Source organism: Aptenodytes patagonicus, chromosome 18, assembly GCF_965638725.1.
Source record: "Aptenodytes patagonicus chromosome 18, bAptPat1.pri.cur, whole genome shotgun sequence".
Classification (NCBI taxonomy): Eukaryota; Metazoa; Chordata; class Aves; order Sphenisciformes; family Spheniscidae; genus Aptenodytes; species Aptenodytes patagonicus.
The window spans coordinates 12,922,022-12,943,098 of NC_134966.1; the positions used below are offsets into that span (position 1 = coordinate 12,922,022).

General features: G+C 52.1%; 1 protein-coding gene across 4 annotated transcripts in view; it reads left to right on the plus strand.

The window, feature by feature from the left end:
• The first annotated feature begins 2,798 nt into the window (after positions 1–2,798).
• The window catches only part of MVB12B (multivesicular body subunit 12B), a 65,515-nt gene continuing 47,236 nt past the window's right edge, over positions 2,799–21,077 (plus strand). For 2 of the 4 annotated variants that reach the window (XM_076355640.1, XM_076355642.1), the window contains exons 1-4: positions 3,172–3,257; positions 10,336–10,458; positions 16,565–16,672; positions 20,376–20,472. In XM_076355640.1, the coding sequence (XP_076211755.1) occupies positions 3,195–3,257; positions 10,336–10,458; positions 16,565–16,672; positions 20,376–20,472 (391 nt within the window). In that variant the 5' untranslated portion in view covers positions 3,172–3,194. Of the gene's footprint in view, positions 2,820–3,171; positions 3,258–9,183; positions 9,270–10,335; positions 10,459–16,564; positions 16,673–20,375; positions 20,473–21,077 lie in introns of those variants that run through there. The other 2 variants (XM_076355643.1, XM_076355641.1) reach the window with 2 other exon arrangements.

Genomic DNA, 21,077 nt, shown 5'->3' on the forward strand with positions numbered 1-21,077 from the left:
TGTCTCTTTGGAAAAAAATGTTATTGCAGATCATGCCACAGACACGTTGGGATATATCTTTGCAGTGTATCTTAGAATATTTTGTGGATACTAAGCAGCAATTAGAGTCTTCCTTTGGAATCAATTCATTTCCTACCACCGTGGTAGCAGGGAGGATCTTATTGAAACTCTAGGATTTTTAATATTATTACACTAAAGACTCTCTCAGTATCAGCATCTCCGTGGGGGAGCATTAGCACACTGTAATGTGTAACAACTTCTCCAGTTCAGGAAATCTTGTTGTATTTGTAATAGGGCATTTGGGGCATATATTATGTATGGGACATATATTTCTCATTTCCACCAGGCATCATCTTTCCTTCTCTCTAAATTACTCTCCAAATCAAAAAAATGCATTGTATTCCTTATCGCTCAAAATACATATATATATATTTTTAATCTTTGGACCCAGAAGCCACTACCAGCCATCAGGGCTGTACGTGGTAGAAGCCAGAAAGCCTTGGTCAAACAGTGAGGGAATAGAGCCGTAGTTAAGAATACCCAGTTATTACCACAGTTCAGCAAGCACCAGTCTAACATGCTTTACTGGAGAGAAGTGCCAGCCAAGACAGGAGGAAGGTTTGCTCCCAGTCCAGGGTTGTATCCAGAAGTAAGTGGGACGCCAGGATTCTGCTGTTGCAGAACACTTTGCTTTATGGACAGGAATACAAAAACACTAATGTGTATGTTGCTTTTCAGACAAGCCTCTCAAACTGAACTAATCAAAGCTCATAGTGTTTCTCTTGGCAGTAAGTCTAACCACACCAGGATGAAGAGCAAGGAGCTGGAACAACCCTGAGGATCAAACCCAAGAACTCCCCCGGACCTCAGCTGCACCCAGCTCTGCAGGCACCTCAACAACTACAGACCAGCCACAGCTGGGCCGGTGGGAAACTCTTGGTCAGCCAAGCTCCCACCTACCTCAGTGAGAGCCAGATAGGTGCAAAAATAGCCTGGACATACCCATGGAAGGAAAGAGAAGGGCTGTTTGCTCAATCGCTCCTGCTCAGTTCAGCCTGGCTAAAGGGATGTACGTAGAGAGTCCAAATAGGATGGAAGAAGCAAACGGTTATCCAAGTGGGAAAAGAACAGGCTGAACAGAGCTCCTCAAAAGATGACCAAATCTGAGCAAAAAGAAAACTGGAGAGGGGAAAAAATCAGGACTATTTGGGAATTAGTGGTGTAGTTAAAGACAGAGTATCAGACAAGGAATCGCCCTGTAACAACAGAGATGGACCATCCATTAAATGTGCCACCCCTTCAGATGGTACCTGATTTTGTCAGGGCAAAAGAGAAGTGGGAAGAAATTTGGGTGACATCATCTGAGTGAGATCTGTCTCCTCTTACAAGTCACAGAGGCCACATTTCCAGCACAAAGGAAACCGTGGCTCCAAGCAGGCAGCATGTAATGGAAAATAGTTAGAGGAAACCAGCTCTAGAAAGGACCCAGGAGACCATCTTGCCTGGTCCCTGCACCGAGGGAATGACTGAGTGATGTCTGATAAGCGCTTTTAGGAGGGCTTTCAACTTGACCAGTGATAAAAACTCTCCAAGCTGTGCTTCACTGTCTTTGCTATTGTAAAGTTTTTCACGGTACCTTTGCAGAATCTCTTGCTGTACTTCACACCCATCACTTCTTAGTCTAGCCACAAAAGACAGGAGAACAGGTTACGGCCCTCCTTTTTTAATTCACCTACAAATTAACATGTTTTCCTCCCTCCTTTATTTCATTCTTCTCCCCAGGATTTTTTTCTTTTCTTTAGATTAGCAGCTCCGACTCTTTCAGTCTTGCATCAAAGGCATTGATGTCAACCCTTACACCGATCCTGCTGCTCTCCAGATTATCGTTGACGACCTTCCTTGAGGTAGGGTGCTCAAAACCAAATGCAGAACAGCTGCAGGATTAGTTTGTATGATTATGGCTACAGGCCATGCTACTGTTCCAGGTTATGCTGTGATTTGCATCATCTGCTAATTTAATAAGTGTGTTCTCAATTTCATCACTGGCATGTGATAATACTGAGCAGAACCAGACCTCTGCTGACCCTCAGGTCAGGATGTCTTCCATGCTGTGAGTGGGCCGCTAATGGCTTCTGCTTATCCAACAAGCCTGGCAAACCCTGACCTCTCTGGACCATATTTGCTTAGTTTGTTTTTCAGGCCATGGTGAAAGAGAACATCAAATATCTTAACTGAAGTCAAGGTAGCTCCCAAAGCTGCTTATCCCCTAACAGCAGGGACTGTTTTCTCAAGAAGGCGACAAGCTTGGTTTGACGCAATTTGCCCTTCATCAGTCCACAGCAGCTGCTGCCTATCTCCTAGATGTAGTGTGCTTCAGAAGGAAGACTGAGGTCACATTGACCAAATTACAGTTATTAAGCTTTTCTTCCACTTGGCATCGCCCATCTTCCAAAGGCTCAAGGACCACAGCTCGTGGCTGGGGCAGACCACCAGCCAGGAGAAGCTCTTGAGAGGTTTCCACCCAAGCGGAGGTCAGCAGATGAATCGTTTTCTCTATGAAGTTTATTTTTTTGTGGCACGGGGCTCGCAGGAGCTGCCCTCTGAGCCCCGAGTCCTGCGTTTGCTAGAACCCAAGGCGGGACGTGGCGGCGGGGCAGAGCTCCGCTGCCCGGGGATGCTGGGGGTCGCGGAGCCCCGGGGCGCGCCCGCCGTGGGTGGGGCAGGACAGCGAGTGCCGTGTCGGCCTGCGGGGCCGGTTTCGCTTTGGGCCGTGCCCGGGCGGTGGCGGCGGCGGGAGGCAGCGCTGCGCGGCCGCCACGGTGAGTGCCCCGTGGGACGGGACGGAGCGGCCCCGAGGGGGTCGGAGCGGCCGGGGTCGCGGTGCCGCCGGTGCGGGGCGGGCTCTGGGCCCTGCGCGCTGCGGTCCGGCCGCGGGTGGGCGCGGAGCGGCGGGGGCGGGGTGCCTGCGCGGCGGCGGCGGGGCGAGCCCGAGCTGCGCCGTGCTGCGCTGCTGCGGCCCCGGCCCCGCCGCTCCCCGGGGCCCGGCATAGCCCGCTCCGCCGGGTGAGGCTCCGCGCGGGGCCGGGCCGCGGCCTGCCCGCCGCTCCCCGCCCCGCTCCGCCCGGGCGCGCAGGCCGCTCCCCCGCCGCCGCCGCTCCTCCCGCCGGGCCGCGCCGCGCCGGCCCCGCCGGGCGATGAGGAGCTGCTTCTGCCTGCGACGGGGGAGCCGTGACCCGCCGCCAGCCGCACGGGCAACAGTTAAGTGTCCCCGGACCCGCCGCGGCCACTCGGCCCGGCCCGGCGCGGTCGCCGCGCTCCCGGGCGAGGGGCCGGGCCCGGCGGGCGCTCGGGGCTCTTGCGGGGCGTCCCGGCGGGGGCGGCGCGTCTGAGAGCGGGGCCCGGCTCGACCGCCCCTCCCGGCCCCGCGGGGGCCTGGCGGCGAGGCCGCTCATACGACCGGGGCGCCGCTCATACGACCGAGGCGCTGCGGCTCCGGGCGAGGCGGGCAGGCCGGGACCCCCACCCGCTCGGGGCGGCCCTCGGGCCCTGTCTGCGGGCCGGGGCAGAGCCCTCCCGGGCCCCCCGGAGTGCCCGGCTGCCTGCGGTGGAGGGGCCGGCGGGAGCACCCCGGGCTCGGGCGGGGGCCGGCCGGTGCCGTGCGTCGCGTGGAGACCGCGCCTTCGCAGCGCTGCTAGCCCAGCGTGCGAGTGGCCGAGCTCTGGTTTGGTCCTGAGCTCCCTGTTGTTCTCCAAGTAAGATCGAAGGGCTCTGCTGGGGCTGGCGGTCAGTTGCAGGAACGCCTTCGTTCCTGCGTTCGTCGGCGGGGCAAAGCCCTGACGACCTTGACCTGCTCAAGAGTTTACTGCAGTTTTTATTAGTGACTGGTTAGAGAAAATAACAAAAAAACCCTGTGTTTCACGTGGTCTTTTGCTGCAAGCGTTCACAGCGTGGGTTTACTTGACTGCCCATTTTTCTCACCTGTTCTCAGGTTTCTGCATATCTGGAGGTGATAACGTGGGCTTTCTCTTTACAGTACTGGCCGGAGCAGTGACACTGAGCTGCCTGTGTTTTATGTACTCGCCTCTTGCATTACTGGGGCTTGTGAGCTTTCACTGTGGTTTCTGGAGAGGTTCTCAAAGATCCACCAAGCTTCAGTATTTTCTGTGCTTTCTCTGAGCTGGGGCATTCACAGCTTGGTCATGGTAACGCAAGCAGAGTCCTTCAGCTGAAACAAGACAGGCTGGGCTTCAGCAGGTGTTCAGCTGGTTGGGCTAAAACTTAGGTTTCTCCCTCTTGTGTTTTATTTTAACTGAGTGAGAACATGCTAACATATACCTTAGTGGAGCCTGTGCATCGTGTGGCAGGTTGGCAGTGTCATCCCTGTAATTTTTAGCTGAGATAGCCTTACCCGTTAGATTTTCTCTGCATACTGGGACGAAGGCTTAGTTTGAGCTTCTGGAGGTGTGAAATAAACCACACATTTTAGTCTTGTAGTGCATGTGACAAAGTGAATCCCAGGCTCAAGGGTTCCTGTAGCTCCCAGGGACTTGTTCATACACATGCCAAGATGGAAATAACTGAATTGAATGTCACTTAAATTTTGCTGCCCTGGTGCAAGGTCATCTGTGTATGGAAGCCTATTTTGGTTTGAAATAGGACACTCTTCTCAAATGAGAGTTCATAGTTAGAAGTGCTGTGAAGCAATATGAGGTCTCAATTTTGCTCATTCCGTGACTTAAGTTCCTGTTTCCATCCAGTTCAGTCACAAACTGTAGAGATTTTGCAGCTGATACAGGGCAGCTGTCTTGAAGATGGGAGCCTGCGTGCAGGGGTGATTCCAGACATACCTTCGTTTGGAGCGAAATGTGAAACTGAAATTCTGCCTGCTTGTGATGGAGGCCTCTAGGGCCCTGACCCTGCGTCCCGCTGCGGTCTCCTGTTTTTCTGATTGAAACTATGTCCCATTCCATGAACAGAAATAGAAAATTGGCTGGGGCCGTGTCCTGTTGCCGGACACGGTGGGAGGACTGGGCATGTGGGGGAGTACGTCAATGTAACTTCTAAGCAACCTGCGTTGTGCCAGCAGTACCTACTGCCTTTTCAAAATGATGGCGCGATAACCTGAGCGACGGTTTTAGCAGCGTGTCTGCTTTGGTTTGATGGGATTATTTCCTGCAGGGTGCAGGAATGCAGTGAGGTAGTTGATAATTTTTTTCCAGTTTTGCCTTAGCTCATACTTCTCTGCCCGTGGGAAGAGCAAGTCAATGTCAAAGTGCAGGGCTTGTAGTTGAAGGAAGAAACAATAAGACCATTCTCTCTCCAAATCCCCTGCTATTTAACTTCAGAACTTGACCTGCTTTGCTGCCAGTGTGATGCTTCTGTAGCAAATACATCGTCAGGCCTGATCTGATCATGTACCTACCAGCTCTTGAACTTGCCTAACTTGTTGAAAAGGAACACCGAGAGGGAAAAAATGCTCTACAAACTTGCAATAATACATTCATTTCTGAAAATATATTCCTTTGCTATATGTGTGTCCCAGCCAAAGCCCAGCAGTGTGTGTGGTCAGTCACCTCAGTGGAATACTTGAAACGGACAGTGAAGCCAGCAGAAAAGTATGCCTAGGATAAACTAATAAAAGTGGAGATGAGCTAGCAAGAAAATGGGTGAGAGCGAGCAAAAAGGACGTAAACAGTCTCGGGTGCTGGGAGAAGGGGAGATGTGTGTGACTGCGGGCATGGGCTGCAAGACAGCCTGCTCTGGGGTGATGAACTGCCCTCAGCTTTGCCATCTCCACAGGGTGCGAGGCTTGGGGTGCTGAGGCAGCCATCTGGAGCTGCAGAGCCAGTCGGCAGAGGGCTTCGCACTGCTAGGGCAACACGGGCCCCGTGTTACATATCTCCTAGGGAGCAGACTCGGTGTTGGAAGTAGGTACTTCGCAGCAGGAGGACCCAGAGCGGAGCACTGCTGAGCGTTGTGTGGTGACAGATCAAACCGAGACCCTGGCTGGGCTGTATGTGTGTGGCTTTCTGACTAAATGTCACTGCCTGCTGCCTGCACCTCCTCTGCTCTTCTCCCGGGCCTGTACCTGGTGGCTTGCCCTGCGGGCTGGCAGCCTCTGGAGTTGGGGGTGGCAGGACAGGACAGAGCACCACTTGTGCACTGTCCCCGAACTCCCTGGTGCAAAGACTTCTGGAAGCCTGGTCGGTGGCTCTGCCTGGAGCCTGCCTGCAGGGCACCCCTGTGCCGGTCTCTGCTACCTGTTCTATGCGCTGCAGCCCGCAGAGCCATCTCTGCTGGGTTGAAGCAAGGGGCCTTGCTGCACTGCTGAGGGATCGGGCTGGGATCTGTGCCATGCGCCTGCAGAGGTGCCTATTGGGGCCAGTTTGGGTCTGGCTGTGCTGGGCTGGGCCTGGGTTGGTGCCACACAGAGCAAGTGGTCCCCCAAACCGTGGGCAGGAGGAGGTAAAGAAGATAAGTCAGGGCCTTGGCTGAGAGCAGAGGGAAGAAGGCTGTGGCAGAGGCTGGCAGAGTTCCTGAAGGCCTCTCCTGCAGTTGGACATCAAGATCCCTGGGACCCCTGTGCCTCCTGCCCCGTGGCATGGCTGGTTCGAGGGGGTGGGAAGCATTCAGGATAAAGCCAGCAGCGTGGCGGCTGCGTGCCAAAGCCTGTTCTCTGCATCTTGTCCTGCAGCCATCCCGCCTCACTCTGCCACGCTCTACTCGGGACTGGTGCCGGCAGGCTGGATGGTGACTTTCTCTAGTGGAGGCACATCCTTTCCCTGCTGGCTTTGTCTGAGCAGCCCCGCAGTGTTTTGAGGCTTCTTCCTGCCCCAGGGCTCGCATCCGGCTTCCCTTCACTGCCTGGGCGTGCTGGGGGCTGGATGTGGCCCTGCAGTTGAGAACGACCTCCAGGGAGCATGCTCCCAACTAATGGGAAAAATGTTCTAATTGTTTTGGGCTGTTCCCGGAATAACCCTGCAGCGGGCGGAGCGGCGCGGGGCCTTCGGCAGAGCTCACCAAGTGCAGCTTAGCGCAGAATGGTGAAAGGCCATCTCCTGGTCAGCTGGTTTGAGTTCGTGGCCACCATGATGTTAGGCGGGCGTATAGGTCAAACTCGTGTTGTTTAAAGAGAAATTCATTAAAATAACAAGCTGTCTAATAGGAGTATTTATAGAATCCTGCTCCTTAATTTAATCTGTTCTTTCACTGTTTGTTTTTTATTTTTAAGTTCAAAGGCACGATAGAAAAGAAACCAAACTTTGCAGACGCCCTGGGGGAGAAGTGCAATGTAACTAATCGTCTGTATGATTGCCCAGCCAGAGACTCCCCTCTGACCTGTGCAGAGTTCACAAAAACATTTATCCGTGTGCAAACCGATTGCTGCTGCTCCGTATCTGTTCCAGATGCATGCTTGATGCCACCCGCACAGCGGGAAGCTGCCCTGAGCAGCTGGCCTGCCACGGTGGAGACTGGCCGGCACCCCTCGCCCGTACCCCTCGCTATGCTGCGGTGGCCGGGTGCAGGCCCAGCCACCTTCGAGCAATGCTGCCCCAGCCCTCCCGCTGCAGGGCAGGGTGTGCCGCGCTGCCCGGAGAGTCGGAGGTGCATTTCATGGGCAGATGCTTTGCCCACCTGTCCCCCCCCCCGGGCTGTGGGCACGGGCCGCAGTCTGAGTGCCGGGCAGAGGAAGGTGCCAGGCTCGCTGGGTGCTGCGCAGTGGTGGCGGGCGCGGGGAGCTCGGCCCGGCCCTCGCTGGTGTGGGGTGCTGCTCCGGGCCCTGCACCGGTGCCATATCGCGTCTCACCCCGTGGCTTCCACCTCCCGCCCTCTCGAGGCGGAAAGTCCCATTCTCTGTGCTTAGCCGCTGCGGTCGCCATAGAGGGGCTTTGTGTGAGCCGGCACAAAGTGAGGATTGATACCGTTTCCCCTCCCCCCTGCCATGCTGAGCGGGACCGCAAACGGCTCCAACAAAGGTGCCCTTCTTCCTCCTGCCGAGATGGGGTGCCGTCAGGCTGAGGGGGTCTGCCCAGCTGCACCACGCTGCGGGTAGAGGCACCCACCCTGCCTCCTGCGGTGGTGCCAGGGTCCCCCAGGGCCCCGTCCTTGGCCTCTCCCAGGCCGACCGGGTTCCTGCCGGGGACAGCTGGGCCTCCCTGCAGCAGGCCCCAGCATGGTGAGCCAGGGCCTGGGCAGCATTCGGCAGCAGGTCCCTGGCCTGCATTAGCCCCATCCCTGCCCTCACCACTGCAGAAGAGGAGGGAGTGCCAGGGGCTTCCTGCCTGCCTGGGCTCTCTCAGGGCCTGAAAGGGAGGGGGCACAGCCCCTCTGCTTCCCCCCCTCAGGTGAGGTTTCCGTGCCATCCTGGCTGCCCCTGCTCCCCCCACCTCTGTGGAGTGAACCCAGCGCTTTGTCACAGCGGGTTTGGTGGAGGCCGGAGGCGCTGGGGGAGCGGGTCTGCTTCCCCATGGTGCAGCTGCCGCTGTGCTGGAACCTGCCGTGTGGTGTTCTTAGTGCACTGGGGAATATCATCACTTACCTGGATTTCAGTTCAAAATGGCCTAAGAGAAGCTCATATCAGTGTTCATCATCTCCCAGCTCCTCCCGATGTGTAATAACAAGTCATCACATTATTGAGAGTGACTTGGAAAAGTTTCAGAAAATGTGCATCTGTCTGAGGAACAGATTGTAAGTTCTTTGTTAAATTCACATTATGTTTGCTCGGTACTGCGCGTTTTAGGCAGTGGGTTCTGGATTATTTTGCGAGGCATCTGGATGAGCCGGTGGAGCAGCGCAGGCAGCGGTGCAGAGTTTGTTTGGGCTGTGCTGGGTGCCACCAGCGTTCCTGCAGCAGAGTCCCCAGCTCCTCGCTCGCCCTGAGGACAGGGAGCCCATTGGGAGGGGAGGGTGAGCCCCTACGGCTCAGGGTGCTCTTCTAGTCGTGCTTTGGAGGCTTAAACTGCATAGGGAGCAAAGTGGGTCCGCTTTGCTCTGTGCCTGTTGGATGCTTGTCTAGGTGCTGAAGCAGAGCTCTCTCCTGGGTTTGGTTCATCGGCAATAGTGTTTTCACCATTACTGGTCACTAGCTTCTGTTGTTTTGGACTCCTCAGGTAGTCTGGCTGTTCATGTGACATTATTATTATTTACATAGGGCCCAGACTTGCTCTTTTTTATTGCCTGCAGCACGATGTTTGTTCAGACTGGGCATTGTGAAGTGTAAACCCAGGTCCCACTGGCACCAGCATTCACCTCTGCCTTTTCTAGAAGCAGTAAGTAACCAGCCATCTACACGGCCTAGAAATGCTGGGGTTTAATTGCTCTGAGGAGGGAATTGAATTAGGTAGCTCTGGTTCACGGCTTGTCTGGCTGCGCAGCAGTGACGCTTGTTTACACAAAGCCTGCCCTGTTATCTCGGGGTGCGTGGGGGGTGGTTTCCTGGGGCATTCCTGCCTGAAAGCTGGAGAAGACTTGCCCTAACTGGCTGCCTCTGCAGGAGACCACATGCTGAGGCAGTGGCACCTTTCCCCATCCTCCTCCTCAGCGAGTTGTTTCAGCAGCTCTCTTGTCCTCTCCTCCTACTTCCTGCAACAGCATCTCTCCAAAATTGGTTGTTCCTACCTGCTTCTATCCCCCTTTGCGTATCTCCCTCCCCTGAAGTACTCGGTAATGTCCCCCTTCTCCTGGAAGATGCTCAGGCCTCTTTAAGGCCTCTGTCTGCTTTGCATCAGACTATTCCGTGCTGCTTCATCTGTGTTCCCCTGGTGTTAAGGCTCTCTGCAGTAAGCGCGGTTTTGCATACGGCGCCAGATACATCTGTGCTGCTACATGAAAATGGTCTGGTTCAGGAGGGTGTGATGGGACTGAAGACTCATGGAGGAACCCCCAGCGTGTCTAACACCCATAGTGGATGGGGAGCCTCCCAATGAAGCCATTAGTAGCAGATTTCTTGCTGCTTAAAGTGGCAGAGCTGCTTCAATCAGCCTGACTCAGGGATGAAATTTGCTCTCTGTTTGGGAGGGAAGGGAATGAGCTTGGGTTTTCCCATCATTGCTAGATGGAGACCAGCCCATGCTAAGTATCCTGGAAACAACAAAATTAATCTCAGAAGAGGCTGCTGGCCCAAATTCCAAACCTTTTGGGCATTGCACAAATGTACCCTCTTATCAAAAGCAAATGAAAGTGCAGAAGGTGTGTCTGGCCTAATCCTGTGTTTAACTTGGCAGTCTGTGGTGTGTCAGCACAGGCACTGTGGCATGCATGCAGGCTCTCCATGCTCTCTGTCTTCTGCTGGGGTGTGCTGCTGAGCAGCCCTTTAATTCTGCTCCTTTCTTTCAGGATCAGTCCATAATGCCTGAAGTGCGAGACCTCTCAGATGCCTTGCCTGACTTGCCAATGGATCCCATCACGGGTGTTGGTGTGGTTGCATCCCGGAACCGAGCACCAACAGGTTATGATGTAGTAAGTAGAGCTGTTTCAGCTGCTGTTGCTAATGCTTTGGTTCTGCACTAATGAGGCTTTACTTCGCTGGGAACAGCATCTCTTCCAGAGAGGGCTTGCCTTCAGAAGTGTGGTTTTAGAAGTAATTTGATATCCAGCTGCCCACCTCTCAGCACACAGCACTTAGTGCTTTCCCTCAGTGGAGGTTTGTGGGTACAATCGTGCTACTTCATCTGTGCCACTCCAGAGGAGTGTAATTACCTGGAGGAGGGGTTTTCAGAAACAGCTGGCCACTGTGGCATGCAAATTTAATAATCCTAGTAACATTCATCCTGAAGGAGTCCTAAGTATTGCACAAATTATATCTCTGAATAAATGAATCCCGCATCAGCTGTTTAATCCCACATATCAGCACTGCACAATGATGATGAGAAGCTCCAGAATGGGAGGCAAAGAGTTTTGCATCCAGCTGAAATTACAAGGATGATTTTGATGGACAGAATGCAAACCTCTAAACTAAGCTTCGCAGGAGGCTGGGCAGCAGGAAGAGGCAGCTGGATACAGCAGAGATGAATATGTGAATGGATAAAGGGAGGTCACTGTTTAACAGCTGCTTGTTTGTTGGATTAGCTGCTGTGTAACCAATAGCATGATTTTTCTCCCCATAGATTAGTGTCCCAAACAGTGAAATACCATAAAATACTGACCTTGTAGAGCTCTATATGGAAAGATTTGGCCCGTAGTCCATCTGCTCACCTTTCTATGTATCCTGCTCCAACTGCACTACATCACACCTTGAGTTTCCAGAGTCGCACAGCTTGTGTGGTCGGGAGTAGAAACCAGTTGACTTGAGGCTTTGCTCACACCTTTTCAGCTCTGGATCATTGCATACCCCGTTCAGTGTGAGAAGGAAGAAGATGGATCAGGCTGAAGTAAGGGCACGAGGGATGGAATTGTGAAAAGGCCTCTTAAAGACCTGGAAGGTTTTTGCATTTACTGCATTTTTCTGAGTGCTGATTACCTGTGTGAGCCAGGCTGTGTAATTAGCTGCTTGCCCTGATAAAGGAGCACAGAACAATGTGAGAGTTGTGATAACAGAATTGCATTCTGCCTAAATGACTGGGCAGAGAGAGCGCTCACCCCAGATAGCCTGTCTGTGGTTTAATAGAGAGCTTCAACGCTAACAGTTTAAACTAAACAAGATAAAAGAGTCTTCCTGTGGCTTAATCCAATTACGGTGGCGTTGTAATAATGCTTGTGAATGTGGGTCGCTCTCTCCTAGGGGGCACAGAGAGGAGACTGCCTTTCCTCTGGTTCTTCTGCCTTCCTCTCTGTTTACAAGGAGCTCTTCTCTGACCCTGGGGCCAGCAGTCCCCGCTGCAGGCCATGGGGAAGTGCCTGCTGTCTGCAGTTGTCTTACCCGAAGCATGGCTACCACACGCTTACTCCTTCAGCCTTGTGTATGACAAATCAGCAGTCTGGCTCTGTGCCTGTAAGCTATAAGCCTCAGTCGGTGTCCTGAGTCAGCACCTGCTGTGATGGGGCCACTCTGGGTGCCACCCTGATGCGACAGGATGCCTTGGTGCCCAAACCCTTGGGACAGTGGCACACAGGGCTGTGCTTTTCTTGCCTGGATGTCTGGGAAGGTGGCTTCTCTGCGTGAGTCAGGGCTCTGGAGCAGTGTGTGGTATGCGGGGTTGCCACTTCCCCGTGACCTCTCTGGAACCCAGTCTGTCCTATCTGAAGGCACGAAGCCGAGTATGCAGAAGTGCACTTCTCAGTGCAGTGGAGAAAGTCATATTCTGAGACGTGGGCAGTATGTGGACTTGGGCAGTCTCGGCTCTGTGTTTCTCCAGATATGCAATTTCCCTAATGAGACACTGACAGCTGATTGTTGCTTCAGGGTGTAAAGCCTTGATGAAGGCATCTGTGGCAGCTCCATCTTAGGAGTGTACTCCCTAAAGCCCTAATAGTTAGAGGTTCAACCTGCACCCTGAAAAGGAGAACCACTCTCATCTTTTGGGAAGCGTTAACACCAGTTTATCTTGGGATGTTGTTGTAGTCCCCTTAGGGATCTGATTGCTTTGCCTTTTGCTACAGCATCCTGCAGCATTCAGTTCCACAGGTAGATTCAGAGTTGCATGGGAAAGTATTTCCTCTTATTAGTGATGAATTTGACATCATGTAGTTTCGCTGATGGTTTTGAGTTTTGTGATGAAGTACCCAGTTCTCTTTTTCTGAGACAGCTATGTTATTTATAGGCTTTACCCAGTTTCCCTTTCACTCATGCCCTTTCTCCAATAAACAGCCATTGCCGTATTTTCCTTCCTTTTTCCTTTGCTCCTTTTTCAAACAAACAAGCAAAGGCATGGGTGCTTTCAGCCCAGGTGTAAGTTAAATGCCCAGGGGATGTCCTGGTCTGTTTCCCAGGTTCGCATGGAGCCCCAGGGTTCGGCGTATCGCCCGGCTGGAGGTGACAGTGTGGCAGATCCCAGGGTACCAGACCTGGGGGAGTCTTGGCGAATGGGTCAGAGATCTTTTTCCTTCAGTAGTTTAATTACTCAGAAATCTCCATTGCCTTTGTGTCTGCTTAGAAAACAGCTACTGACGCTTGTAATGACTAGCCAGGTCTTTTAACAGCTGAAGCACCAAAGACTTAATTTTGCCAAAATGTACAGAGTGTGTCTGAACTTAGATTCCTGAAAATCTGCCCAAACTGGCAAGACTGAGTGTATGGGCGGGGAGGAAAGGGAGGAGAGGTGGGAGGCAGGGAGCCTGGGGTAGGAGAGAGGTGTGGTTCCTGTGCAGCCTCGTTCCTTGCTGTGGGCTGAATGCCAGCTCCACGGTGGGGTTTGCTCTGGGGCAAGAATCCGAGCATGCTGCTCACCCAGGGCTGTGCTGGAGCAGGGATGGCCCTGCACACCACCGGTGGGGCAGACCTACCCCATGGGCCAGGCGGTTTAGTGGGCCTGTTTGCCAAAAGCCTGTCCTGTGGTAGCAGCAACCCCATACTGACTGCTGGGCAGTAGATCACGCCGCACTTGGAGGGGTGGGCTGGGGGACACCTTCCTTACTGGGTGTCACTCCATCAAGTCCATCTGTTTGCAGCACATGCTTGAGGAGTGTCTTCCCCCAGCTCCATGAGGAGAAGGGCCATTCCTTGTGCCTGGGGCGCTGGGTGCCCAGTGCTGGGGGCTGTGTCCTCCATCCTGCACGTTCCTCGCCTCTTAGCCAAGCAGAGGACTTGGTGAGCTGGGGCTGCACGGTGCCTGTCCCGCTGGACAGGTTTGCCTCGGCCTCTCCAGGTTGGCTCTCTTCCCGTGTTGCCCCACCGAGGGCACGCTGCCATCATGAAGCAGCGCTGCTCAGGCACAGCTCTGCTTTGAGAGGTGGTGGGGATCCTCCTTGCCTGCAGGAGCCCAGCAGATGATGTAAGAAGTTTCCTGTTTATATTGCTCTGTTTTCTTTCCCCATGAGTTTTCTGACAAGTTAATGCATGCTTACGTTCTCCAGGCTTGGAAAAAGTCTTCAGCAGGATGATGCGGAGGCAAGAGCACTTAGTGTTAAGTGCTGGGGATGTCGCCTGTGACTGTTGCATTTCGGCAGAAGCAGGAATGGTTTTGCTGGCATTCCCATGGGGCCCCAGGGCTGGCAAGCTCTTACCCCTGGCTGCTTTTTGCTCCGCTGCTCACCTCCTGCTGTGAGGCTCCGCAAGTGGCACAGTGCAGCCTGCCTGGTGCTGCCGAGGCAGGCAGCTGGGCAGCAGCCGGCAGCTCAGCTGGGTGGGGAAGCATCGGAGGGGCCTGAGTGGCTGCTCAGCAGGGACCCTGTCCCTGTGGGGCAGCGCTGTGGGCCAGGCCTGGCACTGCTGGCTCCTGGGAGCCAAGGACCCAGGTCCTGCCATCAGCTGCCAGCAGTGCCCGGCTCCTGCGCTGCCCAGGCCGGCCATCAGGCAGGGGCAGGAGCGGGAAGGGGAGTGCGGGGTCAGCCTGGACTGCTGCACCTCCCTGGAGAGGGGTCGGGTGCCTCGCCACGTGGCTCCCTGCAGAACCAGCTTGGGTCTTTCTACTAGATATGTGATGGGTTAGAATGGCAGGGTTGTTCCTAAAAGGGTTTGTGGTGTGGGTTGGAGTTTTTGGGTTTTTTTCACCCTTAAGTCAGAGTACAGCAGTGCCGGGCCTCCCTTCCTCTGGAGGGGAGGCAGTGCCAGCCCGCCAGCGTGGGGGCACTTCAGATGTCTCAGCCAGGTGTGATCCAGCTGTGCCCTGGGCAGTGAGTTGTAGAGGAGATATCAACTGAAGTGATGTACTTACAACAATACCAAATAATTTTTGAGGTGGAAGTAATGTAAAGTTCCCAAAGCTTACAGAGGAGGTTAGATAAAAAGTGCATTTGACAGCCACTTGTATAGCACCAATTTTACAGTTGCAGACTGGGTCTATCACTGCCTGTTGAGTTTTGAGCATCTTGTAATGTGGGAACAAAGAAAACAAAACTGGCTAACACAAGAAAAACTGAAACGTAGAACTCGAACCATGTTAATTAATGAAGTGATTAAATCTGGTTGTAGTCCCTCAGACTGTTTCTGACAAGGGCTGGAGTTCAAGCTAAGTGTCCCTATATGCCAACAGTTTTTCTAAGCAGTCTGTTTTCTGAATATCTTTTCACCATGACTGACTTACCCATAGGGGAGGGAGATGCACGTGGATTTTTATATATTCCTAAACTATAGGAAAGAGTTGAATTCAAGGAATAATAAAGAAATAAAAAATCCCACCAAAATCCTGTTTTAAAATTTTACTGTTTAAAAATGATGCGTGTTTCTTTGCAGAAGCCTGACCAGAAAAGCTGTGTGTGTTGTACAAGGGCTTGAGCTGAGCAGGGGCTTGTGAACAGTAGTTGCCGAAATGCGAAGAGCAGCCAATGCACTTTGCTCCCTTTGCTGATCAGACAATAAACACGCTTTTCTCTCCCACACTTCGGATAATTGGAGGGTCTTGTCAGCACACATCTCTTGCTCCCTGCGCAGAGTCTCTGCTCGACAAAACATGGGTGCAAACAGTAACAACAAATGTCAGCTCTTTGTTATCAGACTGCTCTGGGGCCAAGATCTTACTCAATTCAATAAGATTAGACTTGGAAGAGCTGCGGTGGAGTGGTTTGCCCCCATCTGAGAGGCATTAGGCAGAAGTTCAGCTGTGCTTCTGCGTAGCTTCAGACCATGCTAGAGTCTCCTGTTGGGAGCCATCAGTTGGGCGTTAGTCTGGTGGGGTAATCTTATTTCTGCTACCCTTCTCTTTGTGTTTGCCTTCTTGTCTCCTGTCTTACTCGACAACAAACCTTTTGGGGCAGGGGCTCTTAGCAGCTTGCACCATGCAGGGTGAGTGCCCAGCTGCTAATAGAGCAGAGTCCTTTCCCTGGCATGGTGCTGCCTCGTGCCCACTCCCTGAATCCACTCGAAAGTGAGATCTTCTCCTGCCTTTCTCTTCCTGCACGTGCCTCTGTCTCTTTGGTGGAGGGCCTGGGGTCTGTTTCCTTTGCCCTCCGTGTGGTGTGTGCCACTGATTCGACTGGATGCAGGGTTGCACTGGAGAGGGACGTTTGCAGGGTGCGTCCTCACGCGCAGTACTGCTGCTAAAGTCTGCGAGTGACCAGGGCTTTCCCCACCTGCTGGAAGCAGCTTTTTGGCCTGGAAGCCAGAATTCCTCTGGCTTTTCTGTGAAAATAATACTGAGATTGGGCAGTTTCTGTGCTTTGTGTACACAGAACGCTCCTCACAGCTTGCCCCAGTGCACCCTTGCGTGTAGGGTGGTAATGAGAGCCTCGATATGCTGACTTTTCCAAACTATTGTTTGGAGACTGTAACCAAAGTTGCTCTCTCCTCATTAGAATAGCCTTTGTCAGAGCATCTTTAATCAACGGACTCCCGAGAGACAGCGTTTTTAGAACTTCTTTTTATACCTCCTCTTGAAAGTTCTTTGCACTGCACCTCATGAAAAAACTAATGAGATGCTGTGAGAGTTCGGGCTACTGTTAATTAGAAGAGGTCTGAGGAAGAAATACTGCACATACATTAACTTTATCTTGGCTCACATGTCTCCTCTCTCCCTCTGTCTCTTCTTTCCAGGTTGCACAAACAGCAGATGGCTTGGATGCTGACCTCTGGAAAGATGGCTTATTTAAATCCAAGGTCACACGATACCTGTGCTTCACGAGATCATTTTCAAAAGAAAATGTAAGTCCGTTTGCTGAGTGTCTGCATGATTTGCATCTGTGCCTGGTATGCTCTTACCCATAAGATGATTCATTTTATGGAGGCAATTATAATTCAAGCAGGCATTTCACTGGGTTTGGGTGAGTCAGGAGGCAAACTGCAATGGCTAGATATTTGCATTTTGTCTATGTTCTTCATGGAAAGAAATCGTTGGCAAAATCTGCAATAAAAGCAGCAGAAAAGGGAATGCTTGCATTTCAGTAACCCCATCACGCTAGTTTCCTGCTGTAGCAATGGGCGTTGCATGCTCATGATCCTGATGAATTTCTAGCTCTGATTACCTAGAGAAGCAAATGCTGCAGGTAGTGTTGATGAAGGAAATGTTAGTTTCTGAATCCAGGTGCATCATAGATATTTTCTTGCAGGATTAGCTTTTATTTCTTTGTTGTTTTTCGTGCTTATTCTTGAAAATTTGCCCATGTTGTGCATATGCTACCGTATTCTTGTAATCTTCTGGTATGGCTATTAAGCATAAGTTAATTTCTGATTAGTGGCAGTTGTCTGCCCACATCTTCCGTGGAGGAGAGGAGACCATGTGCACTGAGAGCCTGATGCCTTCTACTGTGTTTTTGGTTGAGACTAGTGTGAAAACTTCCTCTTTTCTGGAGGATCTATTTAATTCTACAATGAATGCACTCCATCTAGTGGGTAATCCTGCTTTTCATCGTGTTTTGGATATTCACAGTGACTCAGTTGTCAGGATATGGAGATACCATTTTGTACTCGTGCTTTCACCAATGACGGGAACAGAAAAGCAACTGCGACTTCAGAGGCTGATCACAGGTCCTGACAGGAAAGCCGGGGGCTGCCAATTTCCAGCATTTGACCTTTATTCCATCCACTTCCCTGCCTGCCTCTAGATTAAAATAAAGCTCCAAAGCTATGGGAAATACCGCTTCCTGGGGTGGATGAACAATAATTGTGCTTTTCATCCTGGAGTACCCGCAGGAGCAGGAATAATAGCCCCAGAATAGGCGGGGAGGGTATTAAACAGATTTGTGATGATTTGAGTATTAAGTTTATCTGTGGCTACCTTAAATGCGAGGTTGTCAGAAATAATTACAGGATAGTAGCAACTGCTGGCTACCAGAGACAGTGTAAATACCCTCAGTCGGTGCCTGTTGGGCTTTTGGCATGAATCCTCTGCTCGGCATGGTTTGGGAATATGTTCCTCATATTGATGAGGAGTGAATTAAAGGCAGCGTGGGGGAAAGACTGCTGGTCCCAGCTGCACAGCAGCCTGCTGTGCGAGGTGTGGCGTGATTCGCTGCGTCCCGTGCACGGGTTGTCTCGAGCCCTGCGTCAGTGGTATGTTAGACCTGCGGGCGCTTCTGGCAGAGCTTCCTGGGAAGCAGCCTGCGGTCAGTGCTGCCGGTGTTTGGGCACCGGTGTGGAGCCGGTGCTCCTGTGGTTCACCGCAGCTGTACCCGATGGATGGCGGGAACGCACTCTCTTCTCAGAGGGTGGATTTCCCAAGGCTGGTCAGCCTCCTCTGGCCAGCTGAGCAGGCTCCCTCCCAAGGACACCCCTCTGCCCATGCGAGACAGAATGTACGCTCGTGCTGCTTGAGGCCATAGGCTTCGCGTGTGCGAGGGGGGCCTTTTTGCGAGGCAGAGACCAGACCAGTAGATGCTGGCGCCAGTCTGCCAGCCCCTGGGAAGCACACAGAGCTGATCCCGCAGCTGGAGGACCAGGAGTGCTGAAGACTGGAAGTGGGCTGATGGGCTGGGGGGAGGAGGGGACCGGACTAGTGGGGGAACAGCCTTCTCCGCTTGTGCAGGGAGCAGCACCCTTGTCCCTCGTTAGCCCAGCAAGAGTTTTCCCTCCTCTCTCAGTACTCTCCGGCCACACAGGGGTACAATGTGCTGCCCGACTGGGGACCTCTGAGGGTTAAAAGGCCTCGGTCCTCCCTGTAGCAGTGACCTAGAGCCCTCATCTGGGAGGGAGAGGCTACTCTTGCCTGGACACTGATGTGTTGCTGCGCTCTGGGTTGGAAGTTTTACTGCTCAGGGTTTTTTTGTTTTTAACAAAGCACTGGGAACTATTTGTCCTGAAGAACATGTTGTAGTTAGCAGAGTTAATGCACCTCAGATACCTGGTTTATAATGGAGACAGTCTGTAGTGCCTCTTTATCAGAACCATCATTCTCAACAGCTTACAATATTTGACAGATTATGAGGATGTTGCTGGTATTTGAGTGTCATGGTGAGGAGGCCCCGAATGGTACATCTCACAAACGGGGAGGCTTTGTGCCCTTTTCTCCCGTGTATATGGCAGAGCATCAGTGCTGACTACCAGTGTTTCAGCAGCTAACGAACTTATCAGAGGCATCTCTCCTACCTGTCTGCTGTTGATGGAGGAATGATCGTTGGTTCAGCTGAAAGTTGCACACTGATGTAACACAGCCAGACAGTTTGGATAAATAAAACATGAAAGATGAGTCAGCAGCAACTACTTCATCTACCATTTGCTGTGCCAGGACCACATTAACTGATACATTCAGACTTTGCAGCATCCTGCATTGCTTGCTTTGAGATGCCCTGGCCAAAGGAGGGACAGAGGCATGTGGGGACTGCCCGGCCTCAGCCACTTTGCGTAAGCAAAGGACATGTGCCACGCTTGTGTGTGGTGGGACAGGGCTGCAGGGGTGGTGGCCCTCCTGGTGAGGAGTTGACCATGAAATGCAGAACCTCCAAAAAATAATCTCAGGCCTGATCTCCCCTTATTTCAGAGGCTGCAAATTTAAATATGTTTTAAAATAGTTCAGTGTAATAATCAGAGAGTAGAGGTTTGCCTGAAATGCTCTGCCAGATAAAAACTAAAGGAGGTACTGAGCAACCAGTAACAGTAAAACACACTGACATGGTTTGATGGCTTAGGATGAAATTTTAATTGTTCTGTATTGCATTTCTGTTTATAAAGGCTGTGCAGTAACTAAAGTGTGTTTTTTCTTCCATACGTGAATCCAGATTATTGGCAGCAATGCTGGCTTTAACGAGAACTGCAAAGAAAATCTGGTCTCTAAACAATTGTGGAGGCTGTCATTCTGAATTGTGTTTTGAGCTCTTCAAGCCTTGATTAATAGGACGAGGCATCAGTTCAGAATTCATATGGACTCCAAATGAAGTTCTTCATTCCAAATGGCCTGCTCTTCTGGAGTGCGCCTGCGTTTGGAGCTGGAATCATGTCTATTCAGTACTAATTAGCTAATGCACATAATAACTTTGGCTGTGTCTGTATGAACCATCTTCCCATAATGCTTTCTGCTGTTACTGTCACAGAAACGTCATTTTGCTATTGCAGATGTAGACTCTGTGAGAACTAAGGTGACCTGTTCAGTGGATGAGTTAGTGGAGGTAATACTTTGAACTGCCGTGTTTCCAAAGGGAAGAATTTGGTTGTGCTTCCGAGGATCCAGAAGTATGGCAGTGGGTGAGGTGTAAGAATCTGTAAATGCTGAAAGTTGTCTGGTATCTCCTAGTCGATCATCATGTAGTTTCTGCAGCAGGGACAGTTGCAAGTGTTGGCTTGGTACCTCCTTGCCATTTTTAAAGTTGGTGGTCAGATACAATGACAAGGCGTCTTGGGGTTCAGCAGGTGAGAAAAGCTGGGTTTGAATGTGGTGACATTGTCATAGTCAACTGTTTCTTTTCTCTCTCCAAAGAGTCATTTAGGCAACGTCTTGGTTGATATGAAGCTCATTGATATCAAGGACACTTTACCCGTGGGCTTCATCCCCATTCAGGAGACCATCGATACACGTAAGTTGGCATCTGTGCTTCAGTCCCGTGTCTTGGGAGCAGCTGCTCCACCGGTGCCTGTGTGGTCGGGTGGTGGAGGGCTGTGTCCCAGGCAAGGGACGCTCTCAGCACTGCTGCTCTCTGGGGTTACATGTACATGTTTGGGGGCAGCTCTGGACTGCAATGAAACAGCCTTCGGTTTTCCTGTACTCTTCAGGCTTTTTAATACTGCTGCCTGACTGTCACCAGTTCGCCTGCTAGAGCAGCACAGCTCTGGGGCTGGAAGGAGTTGTTTATTCTTTCATTTTGCAAGGGGGGACTAGGCCTAGTGGGAGCAGAACTGCTGTGCTGGGGGATGTTCACAAATGGATACGGAAAGGAAGGGCATGTGCTCGTGGTGCTGGGTCATGCACGCTGGCTTTACGCCTCCCTCTGTGAACAAATGAAGGCCCGTGTCCTGGCAGGTAGCGCTGAGGATGGTGGGGTATGTTTGCACTTGCTGAGAGAAGGCACAAGTGGAACATCCAGGGAAAATACCATCCTGATTTCTGCAAGGCAGAAATGGCTTCGCTGCAACATTTAAGTCAGCAGTTCCTGAACAGTGTATTTGGATCCCCTGAGACTCA